This window comes from Neoarius graeffei, chromosome 7 (genome assembly GCF_027579695.1).
Source record: "Neoarius graeffei isolate fNeoGra1 chromosome 7, fNeoGra1.pri, whole genome shotgun sequence".
Lineage (NCBI taxonomy): Eukaryota > Metazoa > Chordata > Actinopteri > Siluriformes > Ariidae > Neoarius > Neoarius graeffei.
The window spans coordinates 683,623-710,330 of NC_083575.1; the positions used below are offsets into that span (position 1 = coordinate 683,623).

The 26,708-nt window shown below is 44.3% G+C and overlaps 1 protein-coding gene across 2 annotated transcripts in view; it reads right to left on the reverse strand.

Moving 5' to 3' along the window:
* klhdc3 (kelch domain containing 3) overlaps window positions 1-25,175 on the reverse strand; it is a 56,547-nt gene extending 31,372 nt beyond the window's left edge. The window contains exons 1-8 of one of the 2 annotated variants that reach the window (XM_060925053.1): window positions 25,068-25,175; window positions 21,008-21,270; window positions 20,539-20,715; window positions 19,143-19,258; window positions 16,657-16,728; window positions 16,370-16,583; window positions 16,011-16,097; window positions 9,330-9,438 (exon numbers count right to left, since the gene is read on the reverse strand). In XM_060925053.1, coding sequence (XP_060781036.1) covers window positions 9,330-9,438; window positions 16,011-16,097; window positions 16,370-16,583; window positions 16,657-16,728; window positions 19,143-19,258; window positions 20,539-20,715; window positions 21,008-21,161 — 929 coding nt within the window. In that variant the 5' untranslated portion in view covers window positions 21,162-21,270; window positions 25,068-25,175. The remainder of the gene's footprint in view (window positions 1-9,329; window positions 9,439-16,010; window positions 16,098-16,369; window positions 16,584-16,656; window positions 16,729-19,142; window positions 19,259-20,538; window positions 20,716-21,007; window positions 21,271-25,067) is intronic. The other variant, XM_060925055.1, reaches the window with a different exon arrangement.
* Between the last annotated feature and the right edge of the window lie 1,533 nt (window positions 25,176-26,708).

Sequence of the window (26,708 nt, forward strand, 5' to 3'; positions counted from 1 at the left end):
TACGCCAGGATCCTGTTCGTGGACTTCAGTTCGGCATTCAACACCATTGTTCCAGACATCCTCCACACCAAGCTCACTGTGCCCTCCTCCACCTGTCAGTGGATTACAAACTTCCTGACTGACAGGAAGCAGCAGGTGAGGATGGGGAGCATCACATCCAGCACCCGGACTATCAACACTGGCACCCCCCTCCAAGGGGGTGTTCTCTCCCCACTGCTCTTCTCCCTTTATACCAACAACTGCACCTCAAGAGACCCATCTGTTAAACTCCTGAAATTTGTGGACGATACAACGGTTATCGGCCTCATCTGAGACAGTGACGAGTCTGCATACAGACAGGAGGTTGAACGGCTGGTCTGTTGGTGCAGTCAGAACAATCTGGAGCTGAACACGCTCAAAACTGTGGAGATGACAGTGGACTTTAGGAGGAGCCCCCTCCACCCTGCTGCCCATCACCATCACCAACAACATTGTGACTGCTGTTGAAATCTTCAGGTTTCTGGGTTCCACAATCTCCCGGGACCTGAAGTGGGAGACCAACACAGTCACCATCATCAAAAAGGCCCAGCAGAGGTTGTACTTTCTGCACCAGCTCAGGAAGCTCAACCTGTCTAAGGAGCTGCTGACACAATTCCACTCTGCCATCATTCAGTCTGTTCTCTGCCCTTCCATCACTGTTTGGTTTGGATCGGTCACCAAACAGGACAAGAACAGACTGCAACGGACAATAAGGTCTGCAGAGAAAATTATTGGTGTCAGCCTGCCCTCCATCCAAGACCTGTACCTGTCCAGAGTCAGGAAACGGGCAGGTAACATCTCTGCAGACCCATCACACCCTGGTCACAAACTGTTTAAACTTCTCCCCTCTGGGAGGCGATATAGATCACTGTATGCAAAAACAACCCGACACAAGAATAGTTTCTTCCCTCAGGCTGTCTCTGTGATGAACAGCTAAAATCCGGATTCATATATCAGTAATATCACTTGTAAAATATCTGCACACTCATACCGTCATTCTGTGCTCACTGTATACTTTATATTTATCTATTTCATATCTTGACTTACCTGGATTAGTTTGCACAATGCACCTATTACAACTTTTTTTTGTTTGTTTGTTTTGTGTATATGCTTTTTATCTGTTTTTGTACTATGAGAGCTAAGTGAAACCGGAGTCAAATTCCTCGTGTGTGTCCACATACCTGGCAATAAAAGTGTTTCTGATTTCTGATGAGTCCACCATCAGGAGAACACTGAACAACAATGGTGTGCATGGCAGGGTTGCAAGGAGAAAGCCACTGCTCTCCAAAAAGAACATTGCTGCTTGTCTGCAGTTTGCTAAAGATCACGTGGAAAAGCCAGAAGGCTATTGGAAAAATGTTTTGTGGACGGATGAGACAAAAATAGAACTTTTTGGTTTAAATGAGAACCGTTATATTTGGAGAAAGGAAAACACTGCATTCCAGCATAAGAACCTTATCCCATCTGTGAAACATGGTGGTGGTAGTATCATGGTTTGGGCCTGTTTTGCTGCATCTGGGCCAGGATGGCTTGCCATCATTGATGGAACAATGAATTCTGAATTATACCAGCGAATTCTAAAGGAAAACGTCAGGACATCTGTCCATGAACTGAACCTCAAGAGAAGGTGGGTCATGCAGCAAGACAACGACCCTAAGCACACAAGTCGTTCTACCAAAGAATGGTTAAAGAAGAATAAAGTTAATGTTTTGGAATGGCCAAGTCAAAGTCCTGACCTTAATCCAATGGAAATGTTGTGGAAGGACCTGAAGCGAGCAGTTCATGTGAGGAAACCCACCAACATCCCAGAGTTGAAGCTGTTCTGTACGGAGGAACGGGCTAAAATTCCTCCAAGCCGGTGTGCAGGACTGATCAACAGTTACCGCAAACGTTTAGTTGCAGTTATTGCTGCACAAGGGGGTCACACCAGATACTGAAAGCAAAGGGTCACATACTTTTGCCACTCACAGATATGTAATATTGGATCATTTTCCTCAATAAATAAATGGCCAAGTATAATATTTTTGTCTCATTTGTTTAACTGGGTTCTCTTTATCTACTTTTAGGACTTGTGTGAAAATCTGATGATGTTTTAGGTCATATTTATGCAGAAATACAGAAAATTCTAAAGGGTCCACAAACTTTCAAGCACCACTGTAGGCGGTTTTTCCAGCGTGAACTGTGACATCAGTGGGCGTGACATTAGTTTGGAGAGGAAGCAGAGTACAGTGATGGAGAACGCAACAGAAAAGGAAACATGTTCAGAAAAAATGGACCAAAACAAATATGGGCAAGAACAGAACAAAAACCCGCAGGTAATCAATACGATCCACCATCTTGTGATTAGATCACCCTTGTGCCACACCATCTGTTCATCACACATCCTTGATTACAATGGTTCTGATCAAAACTGGTGAAAATGTGGGCCAGGTCGCTACCTGGCACCAAGGTTCAAAGAATCCTGAACAGAACCGGCTCAAGAACATGTTCCCTGTTGGTTAAAAAGAGGCGAGTCTCTCGCTCTCTCTCTCTCTCACACACACACAGCCCAACAGTTAACACTTCCTCAGAGCGTAAACGAGACTTTATGGACCTGTAGAGCATCCTGAACTAAAGATGATAATGTTCAAACACACACACACACACAGCTTTATGGTGTGTCACTAAGCCCATCCATTATCACCCACAGATTACTGCTTTAGGTAAATATCATAAACATGCACGGAAGTGTGTGTCTGTTCAGCATCACACTGCACTTTCTCACAAAAACAAAATTAAACATTACAAAGCCCAAGCTTGTGCCCCCCCACCTCATTATCACCACAACACATTCATAACACTGTGTGTGTGTGTGTGTGTGTGTGTGTGTGTGAGAGAATAAAATACTGAGTGTTGGTGTGATGAAGTTACTGCACGTGGTTTATTCTTCTTACAACACAGAAATTTACCAACGATTATCGTTATTTATTAAAGAACAATACACTGGACTTTTTACCCTTTTCTAGTTACAGCTCACAGCAGTGATAAACACTCGCTCCCTCACCAGCCTCTGTTTTTATCTCTCAAAGTTCATCAGGCAAAAACACAGGAAGCACAAAGGAGTGTGAAGATCTCATCTGTCCTGAAAGAACCTAAAGTTCCAGCTTTACCTCCGACTGTTACAAAATGCAGACACTGGAGACTCCGCCCATAAACATAACAATAAATTACAGGAAACTTCACAGCGTCAACAACTCTGGCTTAATGCGTTGATGTGGAGCATCTGCTGGACACATCCCTGTCAACAGACCGTTACTATGGTAACCACAGCGTATTAGACCGAGTGCATTAAAGGTCCCCTTGCATCGTTTTTTCATTAACTGTGCAATGGTCTCTAGTATGAATGAATGCCCTGTGAGCTGGTTTTGGTGAAAAACATGCTGTGGTTCTCCTGTTTCAGGCTGTTCTAGTTTGCTGGAGGAGCGGGTGGCGGGAGAACAACAGGATTTCAGCTCTTACTCATTAATATTCATGACATGTAAACGTGTTACCTCTGATTGGCTAACAGCAATCAGTAAACGTGTTACCTCTGATTGGCTAACAGCACTGTGACGCTACCTCCAGTGGGTCAAACAAGCAGATGTGGGTGTCTTACTACGGCGAGAGAGAAGGAACAAACCGCGAAGGGAAAAATACCGCGCGCTGACGTCATTGAGGTGAGACGCGAGGAAATAAGAAAAATTCAACAAATGTTTGGGTTTTTACTGAACAAACAAACGAATAAAATGAACGAGTGACTTAAAAAAAAAGAATGTGGGTGTCTTTGTAAAAACTGCTTTGATTGGCGATTATGGTCTCGACGTCGATGTTTTGACCAATAACAATGTAAATAGCACGAATTTTACATCACGTTCAACGAGATTAAACGAGACTAAAGATGGCGACTTACAAATAATGTGTAAACATCGTTGGAGTTAATAAAGTTTGAACAGCATGAAGGAACACACCCCAACCCCCCGAAATTAATAAAATAAATTCTCAACGGATTTGGCATAATATAAAAAGGTCGTTTTTTACTCAGAAAAAGCGGGAAACTCTCATCCCTGCCGAGCTTGTGGCCATGTCATGCACGCTAATGTGGAGAATATGAACATGCTGTTTTGTAAAAAAAAACCTTTGAACAAAAAGTTCATGTTTTACTGACAGCTTGTGAGCTGGTGGTCGATCGTCTTGATGGTACAGATCCAGGGATTAAAAACAACCTCGAAGCAAAACCACGACTGAAGGCACCGAAGTTTGAAAAGCCACTGTGGTTGAAATGATCAGAACACAGCACTAACGCTGCATTACACTGCGCTGGTGGTGTTCCAAAGATAAACTCCAACCATTTCTTCTTCACCTCTTCTATCTTGGGCAAGAAATGCAACGTTGATGTGTTACTGCCACAAATAACACAAACACGAACTTGTTCAGACATGCTTTCAGCTTGCTGTTCGGTCCTCTTCGTTAGCTACTGACGAGATGGGCTCTGCTCAGTGTTGCCAGATACTGCTGACGTTTTCCAGCCCAAAATATGTTAAAATCCGCCAAAATGCACTTAAAACCGCCCAATCTGGCAACACTGGCTCTGCTATCTCTCCTCGCGCTTAAATCCGAACTTCCTTCCCGTGGGTGGTCGCAAGCCAAGGTGGGCGAGGCCATGAATACTAATTTACAAAGTGACGTAAGATCATATGGCTTTTTCTGATCGGCTCGTTTTTCCGACTATTTTCTTTCATAAGCTCATACAGGGAATGGGGGTAGAATTACATTTTCACATGCAGCATGCAGAAGCAACTCGGAGTGAACTATGGTATTTCAAAAAGAGCCAGTATTAAACGCTTTCGGGGGAAGGGCACCTTTAATATAAACCTGCGATGTGCAGCTGCACTACTGCCAGAGCTGCTAGTCCAGAGAATTAATCAACACCTGATGACCAATCAGAGTCCAGAACTCAGCAGCAGTGTGTGTGTGTGTGTGTGTGTGTGTGTGTGTGTGTGTGTATAAAGACAAATTAAAGCAAGATCCACTTTGAAGAGAACTCAGTTTCTCTGTAACTCAAACTGTTCAGGTATGTTAGAGACATGAAAGACTTAGTGTGCATAAACTATACCACTGTTGTTTTACACACACACACACACACACACACACACACACACACACACACACACACACACACACACACACACACACAGTACAGTTAACAAACACTACAGCAGTAAACGGCAGCACAGTGGTGTTTAATGATGTGACAGTGTGGTGTTTGTTCCGCTGTAGTGAACATGGTGTTAAACTCAACACAGAGTGACCACTAAATCACTTTACTGAGGAATTCTCCAAAATACTGCACTCTGTGTGTGTGTACATATATATATATGTGTGTACACAGGAAGTGATGGCTGAGGGAGGATTTCCTGTTCTGATCCACACAGGGGAAAAACCATTAAAGCCACCACTAACAGTGTTTCACGCCCTGTTCTGTCCTTAATCCTGATCTCTCTCTCTCTCCCCCCTTCACACACACACACACACACACACACACACACACTGATTATTGCTGTATAGAAACAGTTTAAATTTATTAGACAATGATTTTATTTGTGCTCCTTTTAGACTCAGACAACCTTTATTGTCATTCAGTCTGCAACAAGTGTACACTGAACAAAATTTTGTTGCAATTTGGCTCAGCACAGAAATAAATATGAAGTGTATTAAATCAAATTATGCAACAGCAAAAATATTATAAAGTGCAATAGTATAAAGTGACCTGTGGAATTAGGAATGTTCAAGTTATAAATACAACCCCAATTCCAAAAAAGTTGGGACAAAGTATAAACTGTAAATAAAAACGGAATGCAATGATGTGGAAGTTTCAAAATTCCATATTTTATTCAGAATAGAACATAGATGACACATCAAATGTTTAAACTGAGAAAATGTATCATTTAAAGAGAAAAATGAGGTGATTTTAAATTTCATGACAACAACACATCTCAAAAAAGTTGGGACAAGGCCATGTTTCCCACTGTGAGACATCCCCTTTTCTCTTTACAACAGTCTGTAAACGTCTGGGGACTGAGGAGACAAGTTGCTCAAGTTTAGGGATAGGAATGTTAACCCATTCTTGTCTAATGTAGGATTCGAGTTGCTCAACTGTCTTAGGTCTTTTTTGTCGTATCTTCCGTTTTATGATGCGCCAAATGTTTTCTATGGGTGAAAGATCTGGACTGCAGGCTGGCCAGTTCAGTACCCGGACCCTTCTTCTACGCAGCCATGATGCTGTAATTGATGCAGTATGTGGTTTGGCATTGTCATGTTGGAAAATGCAAGGTCTTCCCTGAAAGAGACGTCGTCTGGATGGGAGCATATGTTGCTCTAGAACCTGGATATACCTTTCAGCATTGATGGTGTCTTTCCAGATGTGTAAGCTGCCCATGCCACACGCACTAATGCAACCCCATACCATCAGAGATGCAGGCTTCTGAACTGAGCGCTGATAACAACTCGGGTCGTCCTTCTCCTCTTTAGTCCGAATGACACGGCGTCCCTGATTTCCATAAAGAACTTCAAATTTTGATTCGTCTGACCACAGAACAGTTTTCCACTTCGCCACAGTCCATTTTAAATGAGCCTTGGCCCAGAGAAGACGTCTGCGCTTCTGGATCGTGTTTAGATACGGCTTCTTCTTTGAACTATAGAGTTTTAGCTGGCAACGGCGGATGGCACGGTGAATTGTGTTCACAGATAATGTTCTCTGGAAATATTCCTGAGCCCATTTTGTGATTTCCAATACAGAAGCATGCCTGTATGTGATGCAGTGCCGTCTAAGGGCCCGAAGATCACGGGCACCCAGTATGGTTTTCCGGCCTTGACCCTTACGCACAGAGATTCTTCCAGATTCTCTGAATCTTTTGATGATATTATGCACTGTAGATGATGATATGTTCAAACTCTTTGCAATTTTACACTGTCGAACTCCTTTCTGATATTGCTCCACTATTTGTCGGCGCAGAATTAGGGGGATTGGTGATCCTCTTCCCATCTTTACTTCTGAGAGCCGCTGCCACTCCAAGATGCTCTTTTTATACCCAGTCATGTTAATGGCCTATTGCCAATTGACCTAATGAGTTGCAGTTTGGTCCTCCAGCTGTTCCTTTTTTGTCCCTTTAACTTTTCCAGCCTCTTATTGCCCCTGTCCCAACTTTTTTGAGATGTGTTGCTGTCATGAAATTTCAAATGAGCCAATATTTGGCATGAAATTTCAAAATGTCTCACTTTCGACATTTGATATGTTGTCTATGTTCTATTGTGAATACAATATCAGTTTTTGAGATTTGTAAATTATTGCATTCCGTTTTTATTTACAATTTGTACTTTGTCCCAACTTTTTTGGAATCGGGGTTATAGAACAGTTTGGGTTTGGAGTTCAGCAGTCTGGTGACCTGGGGGAAAAAGCTGTTACAGAACCTGGTGGTCCTGCACCTAATGCTGCGGAACCTCTTTCCAGAGGCCAGAGGGGAGAACAGTCTATAGTGAGGGTGTGAGGGGTCACTGATGATGTTTCTGGCTCGAGACATGCAGCACCTTGGTACAATGTCCTGAATGGAGGGAAGAGAAGTCCCAATGATTTTCTCCACCGTCCTCAGCACTCTCCTCACAGTCTTCCAGTCAGAGGCACTGCAGCCTCCACACCACACAGAGATGCAGCTGGTTAGAACGCTCTCTGTGGTGCTTCTGTAGAATGTAGTGAGGATGGGCAGGGGCAGGTGGGCTCTTCTCATCCTACACAGGAAGTGCAGATGTTGCTGTGCCTTCTTGACCAGTGACACGGTGTTCACAGACCAGGTGAAGTTGTCTGTGATGTGCACCCCCAGGAATGTGGTGCTATTGACCACCTCCACGGCCGTGTTGTTGATGAGAAGTGGAGCGTGGCTGGGTTGGTTTTTTCCTGAAGTCAACAATGATCTCTTTAGTTTTGTCCATGTTCAGGATCAGGTTGTTTTCTCTGCACCAGCCCACCAGCTGCTCCACCTCTCTGTAGGCCAGGTCATTATCGTCCCTGATGAGGCCCACCACTGTTGTGTCATCTGCAAACTTCACAGTGTGGTTGCTGGTAGCCCTGGGGACACAGTTGTGTGTCATCAGAGTGAACAGCAGAGGGCTCAGGACACGGCCCTGAGGGAAGCCTGTGCTGAGGGTGAGGACACTGGAGGTGTTCTGTCTGACCTGCACTGACTGTGGTCTTTCAGTGAGGAAGTCCAGCAGCCAGTTGCACAGGGGGGTGCTGAAGCCCAGGGGACCCAGTTTGTTCACCAGATGCTGTGGAATGATGGTATTGAACACTTATTGATGATTTACCACTTAGTGTGCAGCTCCTGTCGGCACGAAACGTCGCTAGCCCCTCGATGCTAACAACATTGTCCGGGACTGAAGAGTTAAGCCATGTCTCTGTCAGAATTATAGCGCAGCAGTTCCTCAACTCTCGTTTTGATGTTAATTCCAGCTGCAGATGATCCATTTTGTTCTCCAGGGAGCGAACGTTAGCGAGGAAGATGGATGGAAGCGGCGTTTTATAAGGGTTAGCTTTTAGCTTAGCTGTTAGCCCCCCCAACAACCGCACTTCCGCCTTCGGTCACACCACCTCCGCTTACTCCTCCGTTGGCTTGTGCTGCTTAGGGGAGTCCGCTGCACCGTAGGTCCCTGGGTCTTGCTGGCGCAGCACCCTGAGGCTACATAAACGCTCCCGAGTAGTCGCGTCTACGAAGCAGAAATCACTGGATGATCGTAATTCCAGCAAGTGCTGGCGACTATATATAAACTTACTGAGAGGTATTACTGACTAACTAGGCGGCGTATTTTGATTGAGAAAACCGTAACTGTCGCGAGCCCATGCAGCCGCAGCTGAACAGGGCACCACCATCTTGGGAATTTTGAAGTGATTCTTCAGAAATAAAATACATTTTTTAGATGGCCTCCGAATTATTTAAATTTAAAAAAAAAAAATCTAAACATTGCTTAATGAATAAGTATTCACCCCCTCATTGGGAGTCTCCCCTTTTGCAGCAGTTACAGATGTGAGATTTGTCTCTTGGAGATTTGTACATTTTGATTTTAGATTTTTCTCTCATTCATCAACGCAACTTTCTCCAACAGTCACAAACTTTTGGAGATTCACAACTCATCCACAGATTCTCACGCTGGGGTTTAGTCTGAGGTTTGACTGAGGAGTGCGATGAGTGAAGATGAAGATGAATGAGGAAGCAAAGACAGTGTAAATAATAAAGTGTGTGTACCTCGTTCCTCCAAATAGGATGATTCGATCTCCCACAATGCAACAGCACTGCCGTCTGCGGGGACATGGGAACTTCCCCTTCGGCTCCACCTTCTTCCAACTGAATGCCTCTATACACACACACACACACACACACCGTTATTACTGATCCATCACTAACAGAGTTTACAGGTTTATTATAATGACAGAACACCAGGCTCTGCACAGCGCAGAGGAAAATTCAGGAGGAGAATCATAATGTATAACACATGGCATAAAGAATAAAAACGCGCCGCAAAGTACAACACGCAGTGTAAAGAATAAAAACGTGGCATTAAGTATAACATGCAGCATAAAGTATAACACATGGCATAAAGTATAAAAACTTGGCTTAAAGTATAACACACGGCATGAAGAATAAAAACGCAGCGTAAAGAATAAAAAATGCCATAAAGTATAACACATGGTGTAAGGAATAAAAACATGGCGTAAAGTATAACACGCAGCTTAAAGTATAACACTCAGTATAAAGTATAACATGTGGCATAAAAGTATAACACGCGGCTTAAAGTATAAGATGGCATAAAGTATAAAAACGTGCCATAAACTACAACAGGTGGTCTAAAGAATAAAAACTTGGCGTAAAATATAACACATGGTGTAAAGTATAACACGTGGCGTAAAGTTTAAAAATGTGCCGTAAAGTATAACATACATCGTAAAGATTAAAAAAGGATGTAAAGTATAACATGCAGCGTAAAGTATAAGACGCAGCATAAAGTATAATGCATGGGGTAAAGTATAACATGGTGTAAAGTTTAAAATGCAACGTAAAGTATAACATGCATTGTAAATAATTTTAAAATGACAAAGTATAAGACGCAGCATAAAGTATAACACGTGGCGTAAAGTATAACATACGGCGTAAAGTATAACACTCAGTATAAAATATAATGTGTAAAGTTTAAAACGCAGCGTAAAGTATAATGTGCATCGTAAAGAATAAAAAAATTGCGTATAACATGCAGCATTAAGTATAAGATGCAGCATAAAGTATAAAACAGTGTAAAGTATAACATGTGGTATAAAGTATAAGCCACAGCATAAAGTATAACATGCGGCGTAAAGTATAACACTCAGTATAAAGTATAATGTGGCATAAAAGTATAAAATGGCGTAAAATAACATGGTGTAAAGCATAACAAGTCAAGTTTATTTGTATAGCGCTTTTAACAATAAACATTGTCGCAAAGCAGCTTTACAGAATTTGAACAACTTAAAACATGAGCTAATTTTATCCCTAATCTATCCCCACTGAGCACGCCTGTGGCGACGGTGGCAAGGAAAAACTCCCTCATAACATGCGGTGTAAAGAATAAAACGTGGCATCTCATCTCATTATCTGTAGCCGCTTTATCCTGTTCTACAGGGTCGCAGGCGAGCTGGATCCTATCCCAGCTGACTACGGGTGAAAGGCGGGGTTCACCCTGGACAAGTCGCCAGGTCATCACAGGGCTGACACATAGACACAGACAACCATTCACACTCACATTCACACCTACGCTCAATTTAGAGTCACCAGTTAACCTAACCTGCATGTCTTTGGACTGTGGGGGAAACCGGAGCACCCGGAGGAAACCCACGCGGACACGGGGAGAACATGCAAACTCCGCACAGAAAGGCCCTCGCCGGCCACGGGGCTCGAACCCGGACCTTCTTGCTGTGAGGCGACAGTGCTAACCACTACACACGTGGCATAAAGAATAAAAACGTGGCGTAAAGTATAACACACAATGTAAATCATAACACGGAGCACAAAGTATAAAACATGGCATAAAGTTTAACATGTAGTGTAAAGTATAAACACGCGGCGTAAAGTATAACATATGGCGTAAAAAATAACACATGGTGTAAAGCATAACATGCGGTGTAAAGAATAAAAACGTGGCGTAAAGTATAACACAATGTAACTCATAACATGCAGCACAAAGTATAAAACACGGAATAAAGTTTAACATGTAGTGTAAAGTATAACACGCGGCGTAAAGTATAACACACGTCTTAAAGATTTAAAAAACGATGTAAAGTATAACATGCAACGTAAAGTATAAGACGCAGCATAAAGTATAACACGAGGCTTAAAGTATAACACGGTGCAAAGCGTAACACGCGGCGTAAAGTATAACACGGTGTAAAGTATGACACGCGGCATAAAGTATAATACGCGGCCTAAACTGGTTTTCCACCCTTGACAAAATAATATCAAAATTTTACTGGAAAAACAAACCACCCTGGATAAAACTGATCACCATACAAAAAATAAATTCCACGGAGGTTTAGAGGCACCAAATTTTCAACAATACAATTTAGCCAATCAATTGATATCCAAACCTACCCTTCTTAAGCAAAACCATTAAAAACATGTCTGTTACAAAAACCTGGTCATCTCAACGACCCTGACAGCCTGGAGGAAGATAAATACAATAACAAACTTTCATACAACACCTTGCAAACACACCCCAATTTAGTCAAATCCAGACTTCTTGGTCAATAAAACACCAATAAAATCTCAAATTTGGAACCAAAAAGGAATTTCCCATCTCCATCACATCTTTGATAACAACACTCTCCTCTGCTTTGAAGAATTGCACCAGAGGTACAAATCTGCTCTAATACATTCACAATGACCTCATCTACAAATCTAAAAAAGAGCGTAAAGTATAAATACACGGCATAAAGTATAAAAACACGGCACAAAGTATAAATACAGAGCGTAAAGTATAAAAACACAGGGTCATTCCATGTCAATTCACACACCCTCCCCAGTGACACCTCTTCAATTTGCCTGATATTTATTTTATTAGTGCCTTATGATGTCAAAAGAAAGAATCCAAAATTTTAGCTTCCTAGCTGGAATGGTTTTTGAATTTTGGCCCTTCAAAGTTTGGGTGCCACGCCCACTTTTGGGGTCCGGGAATTGTACACTTAATTTGCAAGCATTTTTGGAGGCCCATATCTTTTTGTTCTAAGGGGAATATAGACCTGTAAATTGCTATATCTATGCATTCTGGCCCTGTCTATCAGATTCTGCACCTAAAAATAGCACAGGTTTACTAACTTTAGAGATATTAACCCCTTAAAAGTGGATTTTTTAATGACACAAATTTTTTTTTTGACATTTCAGGGGTCCATATCTTGGAAAGTTTTTGTGTTGATAGGGTTTAAACTGATTTATCATCATATTTGGGAACTCTACTGTGTACTTAGAGAGTTTCAGGGCACTCAGAGGTTTGGTGGGGGTACAGGAGGGCCCCAAATATGGCTTCAGGACAAAATTACCGTTTGGTACACCCTACTTCAGGCCATTAGTTGGCCATGTGGGCACATGATGACTGGAATGAGCCTTTAACCCTATCAACAGACACCTTTTATCAAACTTTTAAGCCAATAAAAACTCTGATTATCCAACTCCTTCAATATAAACTAAGCATTTGTATATGGTACTGTTTTTGCATATTTTCTGAAAAATCCGAAAAGTCTGGAAAGTAGGTCAACTGTTGTTTTAACTGCCAATTCAAATCAAAAGGTACTAAAACACATTCAAATTATAAAATAGTAAGATTAAAACAAGGATAATATCACTGAACACATATTTGAATATATAAACTGACAGTTTACATTTATTAACCCTTTGCACACTGTACACACACACATAACTTAAACTACACTTACTTAAGAATAAATTAGTCATGTGATCAGATCAGACAATTTTAATGAGGCATGGATGCCATTTACTGCTGTAAAATACACGTAGGCACAATACAAAACGATTCAATTCAATATAAAACCATAACCAGGCTCGCTGACACTGACAGTTAATTAATTTTACTTTGTATACAAAATAATTGTTACAAAAGTGAAACATTTGTTTACAGATATCTCTTTGATTTTTTAATGCTAACTGTTCATGAAAATACCAGTGGGTTTGAGCCATTTGCTCAAGACTTTGATCTTGAAACAACCAATTATTGTAAGTAATGAACACAATGCATAAAACTGTTAACATTTAGATGTCTTTATGATCAATACTTTAAAAACAATTGTATAGAAGAAAGGTATGTATCAAAAATATATAGAGTTCCTCATGAATACCCTTGCCCCTTCATGTTTATAATGATGACAATAAAATAATCTTATATATAATTTCCCCTTTTTACTAATTGATATGCTAATTTTCCCCACATGAGTGGCGAGGGGCCCCTTCCCCTTTTCTTGAAAAAAAAAAAAAACCCTGATGGGTCTAGGTTTAACTTCCAGATCGGATGTCAGAACAAATATAGTAAAGCAACCAGGATGTTTTTCTTGGGATCATCCCCTTGTTTGCATCTTTCCCTTTCCTGTCTGAAAGATGCATTGAACTATTAAGTGTATAGTGGTCAGAGATTGGTTGGATACAGGGAAAGGTGTCAAATGTAAAACACAGCATCGTGAAGCAGCCGGGAAAGGGTTTATCCCTTGTAATTGTCAATATAACTAATGGGGTATTGGGTATAAATAATCTTCCCATAGATTAAAATCACTATATGGGTGTGCTTTTACTACCTTAAACAGGAATAGGCAGTCAAAACAACAGTTGACCTACTTTCCGGACTTAGGATTTTTCAGAAAATATGCAAAAACAGTACCATATACAAATGCTTAGTTTATATTGAAGGAGTTGGATAATCAAAGTTTTTATTGGCTTAAAAGTTTGATAAAAGGTGTCTGTTGATAGGGTTAAAGGTTCATTCCAGTCATCATGTGCCCACATGGCCAACTAATGGCCTGAAGTAGGGCGTACCAAATGGTAATTTTGTCCTGAAGCCATATTTGGGGCCCTCCTGTACCCCCACCAAACCTCTGAGTGCCCTGAAACTCTCTAAGTACACAGTAGAGTTCCCAAATATGATGATAAATCAGTTTAAACCCTATCAACACAAAAACTTTCCAAGATATGGACCCCTGAAATGTCAAAAAAAATTGTGTCATTAAAAAAAATCGTGTCATTAAAAAAATCCACTTTTAAGGGGTTAATATCTCTAAAGTTAGTAAACCTGTGATATTTTTAGGTGCAGAATCTGATAGACAGGGCCAGAATACATAGATATAGCAATTTACAGGTCTATATCCCCCTTAGAACAAAAAGATATGGGCCTCCAAAAATGCTTGCAAATTAAGTGTGCAATTCCCAGACCCCAAAAGTGGGCGTGGCACCCAAACTTTGAAGGGCCATAACTCAAAAAACGTTCGAGCTAGGAAGCTAAAATTTTGGGTTCTTTCATTTGACATCATAAGGCACTAAGAAAATAAAAATAAGGCAAATTGAAGAGGTGTCACTGGGGAGGTTTTGGGCATTTGTGTGAACTGACATGGAATGACCCCACAGCATAAAGTATAAAAACACGGTGTAAAGTATAAAAACAGAACATAAAGTATAAAAACAGCATAAAGTATAAAAACAGAACATAAAGTATAAACACACAGCATAAAGTATAAAAACGCGGTGTAAAGTATAAAAACGCGGTGTAAAGTATAAAAATGCGGTGTAAAGTATAAAAATGCGGTGTAAAGTATAAAAATGCGGTGTAAAGTATAAAAACAGAACGTAAAGTATAAACACACGGCATAAAGTATAAAAACACGGCGTAAAGTATAAAAACAGAGCGTAAAGTATAAACACATGGCATTAACACATGGCATAAAGTATAAACAGAGTAAAGTATAAAAAACACGAAGTAAAGTTGAAAAACATGGTGTAAAGTAGAATAACTCTGTGTAAAGTATAAAATGAAAGCATAAAGTAACAGCATGAAGTATAACACAGAGTGTAAAGTATAAAAACACAGTGTAAAGTAAATAACACCGCTTAAAGTATAAAAATTTTGTGTAAAGTATAAAAAAAGCTGCGTGAAGTACAACACATGGCATAAAGTAAGTAAACATGGCATAAAGTATAAAAAACGTGGCATCAAGCATAAAACACACGGCGTCAAGTATAACACTGTGTAAAGTATAAAACAAGCGGCGTAAAGTAGAACACGTGAAGTAAAGTATAAAAACACGACGTAAAGTAGAAAACAGAGCATAAAATATAATGCATGGCATAAAGCATAACAAGTTGTAAAGTATTAAAAAACACAACGTAAAATATAAAAAAACACGGCATAAAGTATAAAAAATGCAGGGTAAAGTATAACACATGGTGTAAAGTATAAAAAACATAGCGTAAATATATGTGTCACATACACATATGACTTGATGTGCAAGTGTGCGCGCGCGTGTTGATGTGCGAGTGTGGTGTTGATGTGCGAGTGTGGTGTTGATGTGCGAGTGTGGTGTTGATGTGCGAGTGTGGTGTTGATGTGCGAGTGTGGTGTTGATGTGCGAGTGTGGTGTTGATGTGCGAGTGTGGTGTTGATGTGCGAGTGTGGTGTTGATGTGCGAGTGTGGTGTTGATGTGCGAGTGTGGTGATGATGTGCGAGTGTGGTGTTGATGTGCGAGTGTGGTGTTGATGTGCGAGTGTGGTGATGATGTGCGAGTGTGGTGATGATGTGCGAGTGTGGTGTTGATGTGCGAGTGTGTGTATGCGTGTGTTGGTGTGCGAGTGTGTGTGTGTACACGCGCATACGCATTGGTGTGTGTGTGTCTCTCTCTCTCTCTCACCCGGGTTAAACTTCCACAGATCATTAAAGTGTCGGTCCAGTCGAGCGTTGTAGCCTCCGAATATGTACAGCTCTCCATTATACGTGACTGAAACACACACACGATAAAAACACAGCGTTCAGATGGAATTGTGAACGAATCAATGCTGCAGTCCCTCAGTGTGAACATTCACAATGTAAACTCTCTCCAGCTCAGTTTTAGAAGTCTTTGTAGTTCAGCGTTGACATGACGAGGCTCTGTGTGGCTCGATGTCAGTGACAGTGTCGTAGTGTTAAATGTAACCATAGAAACCATGTTGAACATAGCAATAGATGACGAGAACACGCCCCTCTGTATGTAAATGAGGTGGGTGTACTCACATGCTGAGTGGCTGCGGCGTCCCTCAGGCTGAATCTGATTGGTGGGTGTGTTGAGCCAGCTGTTCGTTTCCGTGTCGAACACTTTGATCTTATTGCAGTAAATCTCGTTATTGGAGTGAAATGGACCGAAACGATCGGCACGGCCCCCAAACACAAACATCTTCCTGCCGATAATCGTTGCCGAGTGGAAATCTCTCCACCTCGCCGGGGTTCCCTGGAACAGGCACACGCACTTATAAACCCTGTGCTTACACAGTGGCACTGCTCTAATGCACTAACACACTTACTGTAGCTTTAATTAAACTCCAGCACATGGTGATCGAGTCCAGCTTGTGGATGTCATTGGAGAAACAGTCGGCCTGTAAATACACACACCCACACACTTAATAACATGCCAGGATCCTCATGTAGATATATTAACCACTGTATACCATTAAAAGAAAAGAAAACCCATTTTTAAAGTACAGTAATGAAGATGGATTGTGATATAAACTAACGATTCATGTGAATAATTGAAAATAAGGAGCTCACACAACTAAGATCTTCAGCTCCGAAAGTCAGTTTCTATGCAGGATGGACGATTTCACGGAGGCCGCCATTGCAAATATTTTAACCAATCAGAAAAATCCCCCCGATCGTTTCCAGCAGTGCTCTGACGCCATTTGAGCGCAAGACATGGAAGCTCCACATAGCGAGTAAGACTTGAAGCTGCCCCTGGCTGGAGATTATTTCATTAAAAGTTTATATGAAAAAAATTGAAATTCCATTTCTCTGACAAAAAAGTGGAGGGGGAAAGATAATACTGATGTCGCTGATAAACAGCGAGGGAAGAGTGAACAGCTGATCTACTCATATGTGACTGAATGCAGGGAGGTAACTTTTCATATTTCTATCCCTGGTACGAATCGTGTTGCCGTGACGCCTCATTCTGCGGACTGTAACCTCGCTAGACAACCTACAAACAGATCTGCACACAACCTGACTGACCGAAATCTGTTGAAGAGGCAAGTGCGCGAGTTTTTACACGTTCCTGGCAGCATAAGCACTTGTTAGCACGCTTAGCATGCTCTCGACTCATTCATGAAAAACTTCCTCATCAAGACGTCCCCAGGCTCGCCTACCGTAATTACCGTGGTAGACAGTCCAACCCCCGCGGCAACGCAGAAAGAGGGGAAACAAACACTGCTTTACGCAGCTCGTGTGCTCGGAACATTTTGAAGAAAACTGTTTCATTCAAACAACTCGGATGCCCCGGCATTAGGAATACCGTACACGCCAGCGCCGAGTCCAGATGCGGTTCCCACAATCTTCGGCCAAAAAGCAGACAAGACAAACGAGACAACACGGTCAGTAGTCCGCAAAAGAGAAATTCAAAGGGTAAGAAAACACTTTTTATGGCTTCCCTAAGTTTTTATTAAGCGTGAAATGTTGTTTTGAGTTCCTTTGGGCATAAATGTAATAATTGCTGATGCAGCGAAGCAGCTTGATGTTTGTTGGGTGTCTTGCTTTGATTCACAGAAAAGCCTCGGTAATGACGAACTAAACAACTCTATAAATATTGTTCACTTGTGTGTAACTAATTGATTCGGTAACGCTTGCTCATCACGATCATCATCGTTATTCGTGTCACTGTACAAAATACTCGAGGAACTCAGTGAAGTGTCGCTGGCGCTGTGGTCCATTTTGTCGAATACGGCCGGGTATTGTAAGTGATGTCACACTTTATGGAAACCATTCGGAGTTCTTTTAGGTTTACAGGAATGTGTTTGTGGAATAGCCGACCTCCATCACTGCAACCGAGTCAAACACGTGATCGTTTTAAGAAACAGGTGAAACAATTTTTATGGAGTAAATTCCAAACCCAGTTTTATGATGTGTGTAACTCATTTTTAATCATTTTGGTGCCGTTTCTGTAATCTAGTTGGACTCTGTGATAATTACAGCTAGTATATTTTTTGTTTATGACTTCCATCACTGTTTATACAATTTTGTCAATTTATTATTGTCTCTTATATTTTATTGTTTCCTGCGGTTATCAAGAGGACCACATTGGAAATAAGTGTATTTTATACTTTGTGTTGTCCTCTGTGCTATTTATACTGTATCTTTTGCATGTATGAATTTTACCAAATAAATCCAGACCGTACCAGCAGCTCGGGGCTTTCTGGCAATAATTCCGCCTTTTTTCGTACAAGTGCATCTTCCTGTAATGTTCACGTGAATCCTGTAGAGTAAAGCAGTGTGCGTTTCCCCTCTTTCTGCGTTGCCGCGGGGGTTGGACTGTTTACTACGGTAATTACGGTAGGCGAGCCTGGGGACGTCTTGTTGAAGTTTTTCATGAACGAGTCGAGAGCATGCTAAGGGTGCTAATGAGTAGAATAACGCACAGTTTCAGCCTCGTTTTACAGGTAAAGAGTTCAGGTCTGTCCAGAAGTCAGGGCTGCAGCTCATTAATACACTATTTCAGATGTTTAGTGAAAAAAAATCGACATTGTCACCTTAGTAGCCCTTTGGCTTTGCCCCTTCAGTACTGAAGAGCCACACTCAGCCTTGCGCCCAAATGACGCCACGCGTCGCCCTTCCAACAGGCAACATGGCAGCGTCCTGGTGGCATCAGAGCAGCGATACAAAAACGCTCACAACTTTCTTATAAATGGTCAAACATGCCTGAAACTTTTCTTACGGGCTCTCAATATTACAAGCTACCGACCCACGCATGGATTTACTTTACATTTTCTATTCCTTTAAAGGGGCAGTCTGTGTGATGACCCACCAGTTGTTCGTATCCTCCAAATATGTACATGTCTCTGTTGAGGACGCAGGCTGAGTGTCCATCTCTTGCCCCAGGGACCGTCCCTGTGACCTTTGGTGTCCACCACCGGTGACTGCCTAAAACACACACAAACACCATGTCAAACTGTTTGAAGAGATGCTCCACTGTTCCTGTGCCCAGCTCTTCCCCTCCAGCTCAGCTGGTTGATTAAGGTCCAGTGGCCCTGACTTCTGTGGTGATGAAGTGCACTGAGAGATTCATCAAAGACCTCACCTGCTCCTCTCCACCCAACATGCTAGACCCACTCCAGTTCATTTACCGATCTAACAGATCCACAGATGACTCCATCACTGTCTCACCTTGAAATGGGAAGTGGGAATGATGAGACTGCTGTTCATTTATTACAGTTCAGCCTTCGACACCATTGTCCCCTCAGGCTGATTATCAACTCAGGGAGCTGCGACTCTGCTCCTCACTCCACCACTGGGGTCTGGACTTATTTTCCCCACACCTCCCATTTTCTCATGGCCAATTCCCACCCACCAGACAGGTCCCCCCTCTCACAACACAGCGACCAACCCAGGAGGTACGTCACGCCAACCGACCACATCTTTTCGCTGCCCGTGTGGTGCAACACACTCAGAGGAAAGTGTTATCTGCCCATTTCTGTGTGCAGGAGCTCACAGACTCAGATGACTGCGGCATCACCGGGATTCGAACTCGCAATCTCCAGACAAGATTTATTTCTGTTACGCCACTCGGGAGCCCAGGGTTCTGGACATTTTAACTGGCCAGCTGCGGATGGTGAAACTTAGTAGCTTCAACTCCAACACCCAGATTTGTGGAAGACAGTGTGGTGGTAGGCCTGATCACCAACAACGATGAAAAGGTTTATGTGGAGGGAGTGGAGAAGCTGTCCCATTGGTCTGTGGCCAACAACCTGTTCCTAAACATCAGCAAGAGAAAGAACTGGTGGTGGACTTTAGAAGGTCTCCCCTCTGAGTGGAGGACATACACAGCTCTCACAATCAACAGTACCCCAGTGAAGAGAGTGAGCAGCTTCAGGTACCTCAGTGTACACATCTGCAAGGAGCTGTCAAGAACTCGAAAGAAGTTCAACATCTCCTCAGCTAGGAACATCATCACCTTGTACAGGAACTGCAGTATGAGGACCACAAAGCCCTACAGAGGGTGGTGAGGTCTACTGAACTGATCACCAGGTCAGCACTGTCCATCCTGCAAGACATTTACAGCATGCAGTGCAGGACCTGGGGTTAGGGTTTGGACTCTGTGTCCTTGACCATGTCTCAGCTACGTTCCTGACGAGTACATGGAGAGCAAGGTAATGTATGTTTGGGTGCAATGTAGTGGGGGGTGTGTGTGTTTTAGCCCTCACCAACATCAAAGGCGTACAGGACGTTACACGCCCCCTCTGTGTCGTTCCGCCCCCCCCAGATGTAGATGGTATCTTCCACCAGTACGGCTGTGTGTCCATAACGCATGTACGGCACTTCACGAGCGTGTTCCCTACCTCCTGTCCTCACTGGAGGGAGCTTCGTCCACCGCAGGGACACTGACACACACACACACACACAGAGTTGTTACTACTTAGTAAATAACATTGGTTAATTACGTACCATGTGCACTTCAAAGTGTTTAAAATAATGTCTATTAGAATAAAAAATGTGTGCATAATAATTTGTACAGTGTTTATATTTATTGTCAGAGAGGTGCTAAAGATGTGTAGTTATACAGTATGTCGAGTTTAATAGATAGATAGATAGATAGATAGATAGATAGATAGATAGATAGATAGATAGATAGACTGCTGAATAAATATTGTGCCTGTGAGGTGTTAATGTTACCGGTGTTGAAGATGTGCACATCGATTTGCCGCAGCGTCTCGTAGTCCTCCCCTGAGCAGTAACCTCCAAACGAGTAAACTTTATGTCCCACAGCCACGGCGGCATGATTCACCCTGCGGGGGCCGCCGTCCAGACACACCGTCCAGCGCAGCATCACACACACACACTCACACACTGCCACAGCAACACAGCAACCAGTACACACACCTCCACTCCATCACCATGGCAACCAAACTAACTCCATCACACATCCCACCTACAGACTGGAGAAACACACACACACACACACACACAGGTCAAGTATAAACATACAACACACACAAAATAATATCTACTCTCACAGCAGCTGCACTAACCACACTACATCCCTCTGTGTGTGTGTGTGTTTTGTTTATCTGATACTGAGCAGTAAACAGCTCTCTGTATGGAATAACTATGCATGTGCTATTTATATGTACAGTGTTTTGATCTCATAGGAAGTCCTTTCACCCCCCACACACACCTCTGAAGAGTAGGATTGGTGGAAATATAATTCATATTGTGAGTTATGCAATTCAAACACAACAATTAACATATTACTTTATTATGATCCCATATGTATATAGCTAGTTAAATATGTAACGAACACCACTGAAGCATACGAAAGAGTTCCAGGCCGGAATCCAGCCTGGTCAGGTGATAGTTGTTCTTCAACGTACGGAACGCTGAAACACATGGAACACCGAAGTGTATGGAACACTCATCATTATATCTTGTCAGGCCACTGCTGTGTCCAGGGAAGAGCGGTGTTGTTTGTTTGTATCAGGTCTTGGTTAGAGAACGTGGGTCCCAGTGGCATCTATGGAGGATGTGGTCCACAGTGTGAAGTGTCTCACCACAGGGACACTCAGCACTGCTGATGAATCCCCACTGATGGAGACTGTCTCCAGTTTTCCCCTGCTCTATTTCTGGTTATTCAACATTTTCTAGTGAGGGTTGTTCCACTGGGCATGCTTTCACCTGGGCATGCTTTCACCTGGGCAGGCTTTCACCTGGGCATGGCCGGGCCTTGTTGGGTAGGCAGCAGTTGCTCTCCTTCCACTTTTCCAATCTATAAGCCGTGGATTGTCCTGTATATTACATGGATATTACGATGGAAAGCACACACCTGTGTTTTGCTGGGGTTAGTGTTCAGGTACCACTGTTTGTAGTATGTGGAAAGAGTGTTTCAGGCTTTTGATAATCTTTCCTCACTTGTGAAGAAACGGCCTGACTGTGCGTTGATGCAGAGGTCACCTGTGTGGATGAACCTGTGGATGTTCTGGGCCTGCGGCTGGTCGTTTGTATGAATGTTAAACACGACGGGACCGGTCCTAAGCCCTGTAGGAGTCTGGTGATTTGAACTCTCCACCTGCTTCGTCTGCCAGCCATTTCCACCGAGAACCACTGAGTGACAAGCAGTGACTCGATTATACGAACCACGGCGCTGTTCCGAACTGTTTGGGACACTTTAAGGAGACGTGCCCTGTGGTTCACTGTGTCATCAGCAGCTGTGCGATCGACATAAACTGCACCGGGATCTGTCTGGACTCAAACCCGTCCTTGATGTACAGTGTCAGTTTCGATACCTGACTGCAGCGTCCAGCTTGCTCAGGTGATAGCTGTCCTTCAACATACGGAACACTGAAGGAGTCTGGTAAACCGGAAATGTGAAATTATGAGGTTTATTAAACTGGATAAAAACAGTAATAATGTTTGAAGCGTAGGGAAATGAAAGCTCAGCAGCAGGTCCAGGTGGATCCGGAGTGTTCGGGTGGACCTGGAGTGTCTGGGTGGATCCGGAGTGTTCGGGTGGACCCGGAGTGCTCGGGTGGACCCGGAGTGTCTGGGTGGATCCGGAGTGTTCGGGTGGACCCGGAGTGCTCGGGTGGATCCGGAGTGTCTGGGTGGATCCGGAGTGCTCGGGTGGACCCGGAGTGTCCGGGTGGATCCGGAGTGCTCGGGTGGACCCGGAGTGTCCGGGTGGATCCGGAGTGTTCGGGTGGACCCGGAGTGTCTAGGTGGACCCGGAGTGTTCGGGTGGACCCGGAGTGTCCGGGTGGATCCGGAGTGCTCGGGTGGACCCGGAGTGTCCGGGTGGATCCGGAGTGTTCGGGTGGACCCGGAGTGTCCGGGTGGATCCGGAGTGCTCGGGTGGACCCGGAGTGTCCGGGTGGATCCGGAGTGTTCGGGTGGACCCGGAGTGTCTAGGTGGACCCGGAGTGTTCGGGTGGATCCGGAGTGCTCGGGTGGACCCGGAGTGTCTAGGTGGACCCGGAGTGTCCGGGTGGATCCGGAGTGCTCGGGTGGACCCGGAGTGTCCGGGTGGACCCGGAGTGTCCGGGTGGACCCGGAGTGCTCGGGTGGACCCGGAGTGTCCGGGTGGACCCGGAGTGTCCGGGTGGATCCGGAGTGCTCGGGTGGACCCGGAGTGTCTGGGTGGACCCGGAGTGCTCGGGTGGACCCGGAGTGCTCGGGTGGACCCGGAGTGTCCGGGTGGACCCGGAGTGTCCGGGTGGACCCGGAGTGTCCGGGTGGATCCGGAGTGCTCGGGTGGACCCGGAGTGTCCGGGTGGACCCGGAGTGTCCGGGTGGATCCGGAGTGCTCGGGTGGACCCGGAGTGTCTGGGTGGACCCGGAGTGTCCGGGTGGATCCGGAGTGCTCGGGTGGACCCGGAGTGCTCGGGTGGACCCGGAGTGCTCGGGTGGACCCGGAGTGTCTGGGTGGACCCGGAGTGTCCGGGTGGACCCGGAGTGTCCGGGTGGACCCGGAGTGCTCGGGTGGACCCGGAGTGTCTGGGTGGACCCGGAGTGTCCGGGTGGATCCGGAGTGCTCGGGTGGACCCGGAGTGTCCGGGTGGACCCGGAGTGTCCGGGTGGATCCGGAGTGCTCGGGTGGACCCGGAGTGTCTGGGTGGACCCGGAGTGTCCGGGTGGATCCGGAGTGCTCGGGTGGACCCGGAGTGTCTGGGTGGACCCGGAGTGTCCGGGTGGATCCGGAGTGTCTGGGTGGATCCGGAGTGTTCGGGTGGACCCGGAGTGCTCGGGTGGATCCGGAGTGTCTGGGTGGATCCGGAGTGCTCGGGTGGACCCGGAGTGTCCGGGTGGATCCGGAGTGCTCGGGTGGACCCGGAGTGTCCGGGTGGATCCGGAGTGTTCGGGTGGACCCGGAGTGTCTAGGTGGACCCGGAGTGTTCGGGTGGATCCGGAGTGCTCGGGTGGACCCGGAGTGTCCGGGTGGACCCGGAGTGTCCGGGTGGACCCGGAGTGCTCGGGTGGACCCGGAGTGTCCGGGTGGACCCGGAGTGTCCGGGTGGACCCGGAGTGTCCGGGTGGATCCGGAGTGCTCGGGTGGACCCGGAGTGTCCGGGTGGACCCGGAGTGTCCGGGTGGGTCCGGAGTGCTCGGGTGGACCCGGAGTGTCCGGGTGGACCCGGAGTGTCCGGGTGGACCCGGAGTGTTCGGGTGGACCCGGAGTGTCCGGGTGGACCCGGAGTGCTCAGCTCAACAGCAGCTTGATGAAAAAGTCTCTCAGGGCTTTAATGAGCTAAAGGCAGTTCATGTCACTGTTAGCTTTGGGCGCATTAGCATTAGCATAGCGAGATAGTAAACAAACAAAAGAAGCCCTGAGTCCTCCAGTCAGGTGTCACTGAGCGCTTATTCACTAATTATATTTATATAACTCTGTGTGTGCGCGCGCACTAATAACGTGTACAAAGCTAGTTTAGCTTCAGTGCTAACTGTACAGCAGCAGCAAACACAACCGCTTTAGATTCAGCAGCAGTAACTGGAATGTGATTAATCCACAGAATTAAATCTAAAATATTTTCTCCTTTACACTTTACTCCTTTATTCTTTTATTGTATTATTTTATTCCTTTACCGATAAACTTTCCTCTGTTTACACTCACTGCTAGCGTTAGCATTAGCTTTAAACTGTCAGGGTGTTATGGAAACATTACTGTAAGAGGATAATAACACACAGAGTGCAGCTTTAATCCCCACCGCGGGGCTGTGCGGGCTGTGTGCGGGCGGTTACTCACTGTGTGCGGGGTGACAGCGCGGTGCGGAGCCGATGCTGAAGCGGAAGCCGTGTGGGGGTCAAAAACACAGCGCACACCGCTGGACATCCGCACTGCAACCTCATTGGCCCTGACTCAATCACGTGACTCTGACTGCTCAACGACCACGTGACTACTTGGGACTCTCTTTTTTTTAATTTGATGCTGTAGAGCAGAAACAGCACAGGTATGGAAGCAATTTTGTGCCAAAATGTTCATACAATACTTTTGAAATATAAAATAAAAACGATAAATCAAAATACAAAAAAGCAAAAAAAAAAAATCAATTTTGCTTAGACTGGCAAACAGAAACCTTTTATTTTTGTTCCGCGTCTCTCTCGGTTGTGTTTGCTGTAATTTATTCGGGTTGTGATTCCAGCTTTCCCGTTTGCGCTCCCGGACTTTCTGCTGCAGGTTTGGCACCCGTGTGGGCGGGCTGTCCAGGAGTGCATTCCCATTGGCTAACTTGTGTTTGACTGACAGCTCGCTCAGCCATTCCCTACTCGGATTGTGGCGGACTGTTTGGCGAGTGAGCGATCCACTGACGGTAAACAAGGACCGAGTGGACTTCAGCGGCGACTAGGATTTCAGTATCACTCGGCAAACAGTCCGCCAGAATCCGAGTAGGGAATGGCTGAGCGAGCTGTCAGTCAAACACAAGTTAGCCAATGGGAATGCACTCCTGGACAGCCCGCCCACACGGGTGCCAAACCTGCAGCAGAAAGTCCGGGAGCGCAAACGGGAAAGCTGGAATCGCAACCCGAATAAATTACAGCAAACACAACCGAGAGAGACGCGGAACAAAAATAAAAGGTTTCTGAAGAGGAATAGACTGATATTTTGCACGATTACACGAATAATTTGTTTGCCAGGCTAAAAAAATTGATTTTTTTTTGCTTTTTTGTATTTTGATTTGTCGTTTTCATTTGATATTTCAGAAGTATTGTATGAACATTTTGGCACAAAATTGATTCCATACACTGACATCAACACACACTACCGTTCAAAAGTTTGGGGTCACTTTGAAATGTCCTTATTTTTGAAAGAAAAGCACTGTTCTTTTAAATGAAGATCACTTTAAACTAATCAGAAATCCACTCTATACATTGCTAATGTGGTAAATGACTATTCTAGCTGCAAATGTCTGGTTTTTGGTGCAATATCTCCATAGGTGTATAGAGGCCCATTTCCAGCAACTCTCACTCCAGTGTTCTAATGGTACAATGTGTTTGCTCATTGCCTCAGAAGGCTAATGGATGATTAGAAAACCCTTGTACAATCATGTTAGCACAGCTGAAAACAGTTGAGCTCTTTAGAGAAGCTATAAAACTGACCTTCCTTTGAGCAGATTGAGTTTCTGGAGCATCGCATTTGTGGGGTCGATTAAATGCTCAAAATGGCCAGAAAAATGTCTCGACTATATTTTCTATTCATTTTACAACTTATGGTGGGAAATAAAAGTGTGACTTTTCATGGAAAACACAAAATTGTCTGGGTGACCCCAAACTTTTGAACGGTAGTGTAAAGAAAAAGACAGGGAAAAAATTAAATACAGTCTTCCATTTTTACAATACTTGTTAAAAAAAAAATATATATATATATATAATATTACATAGTACAAGG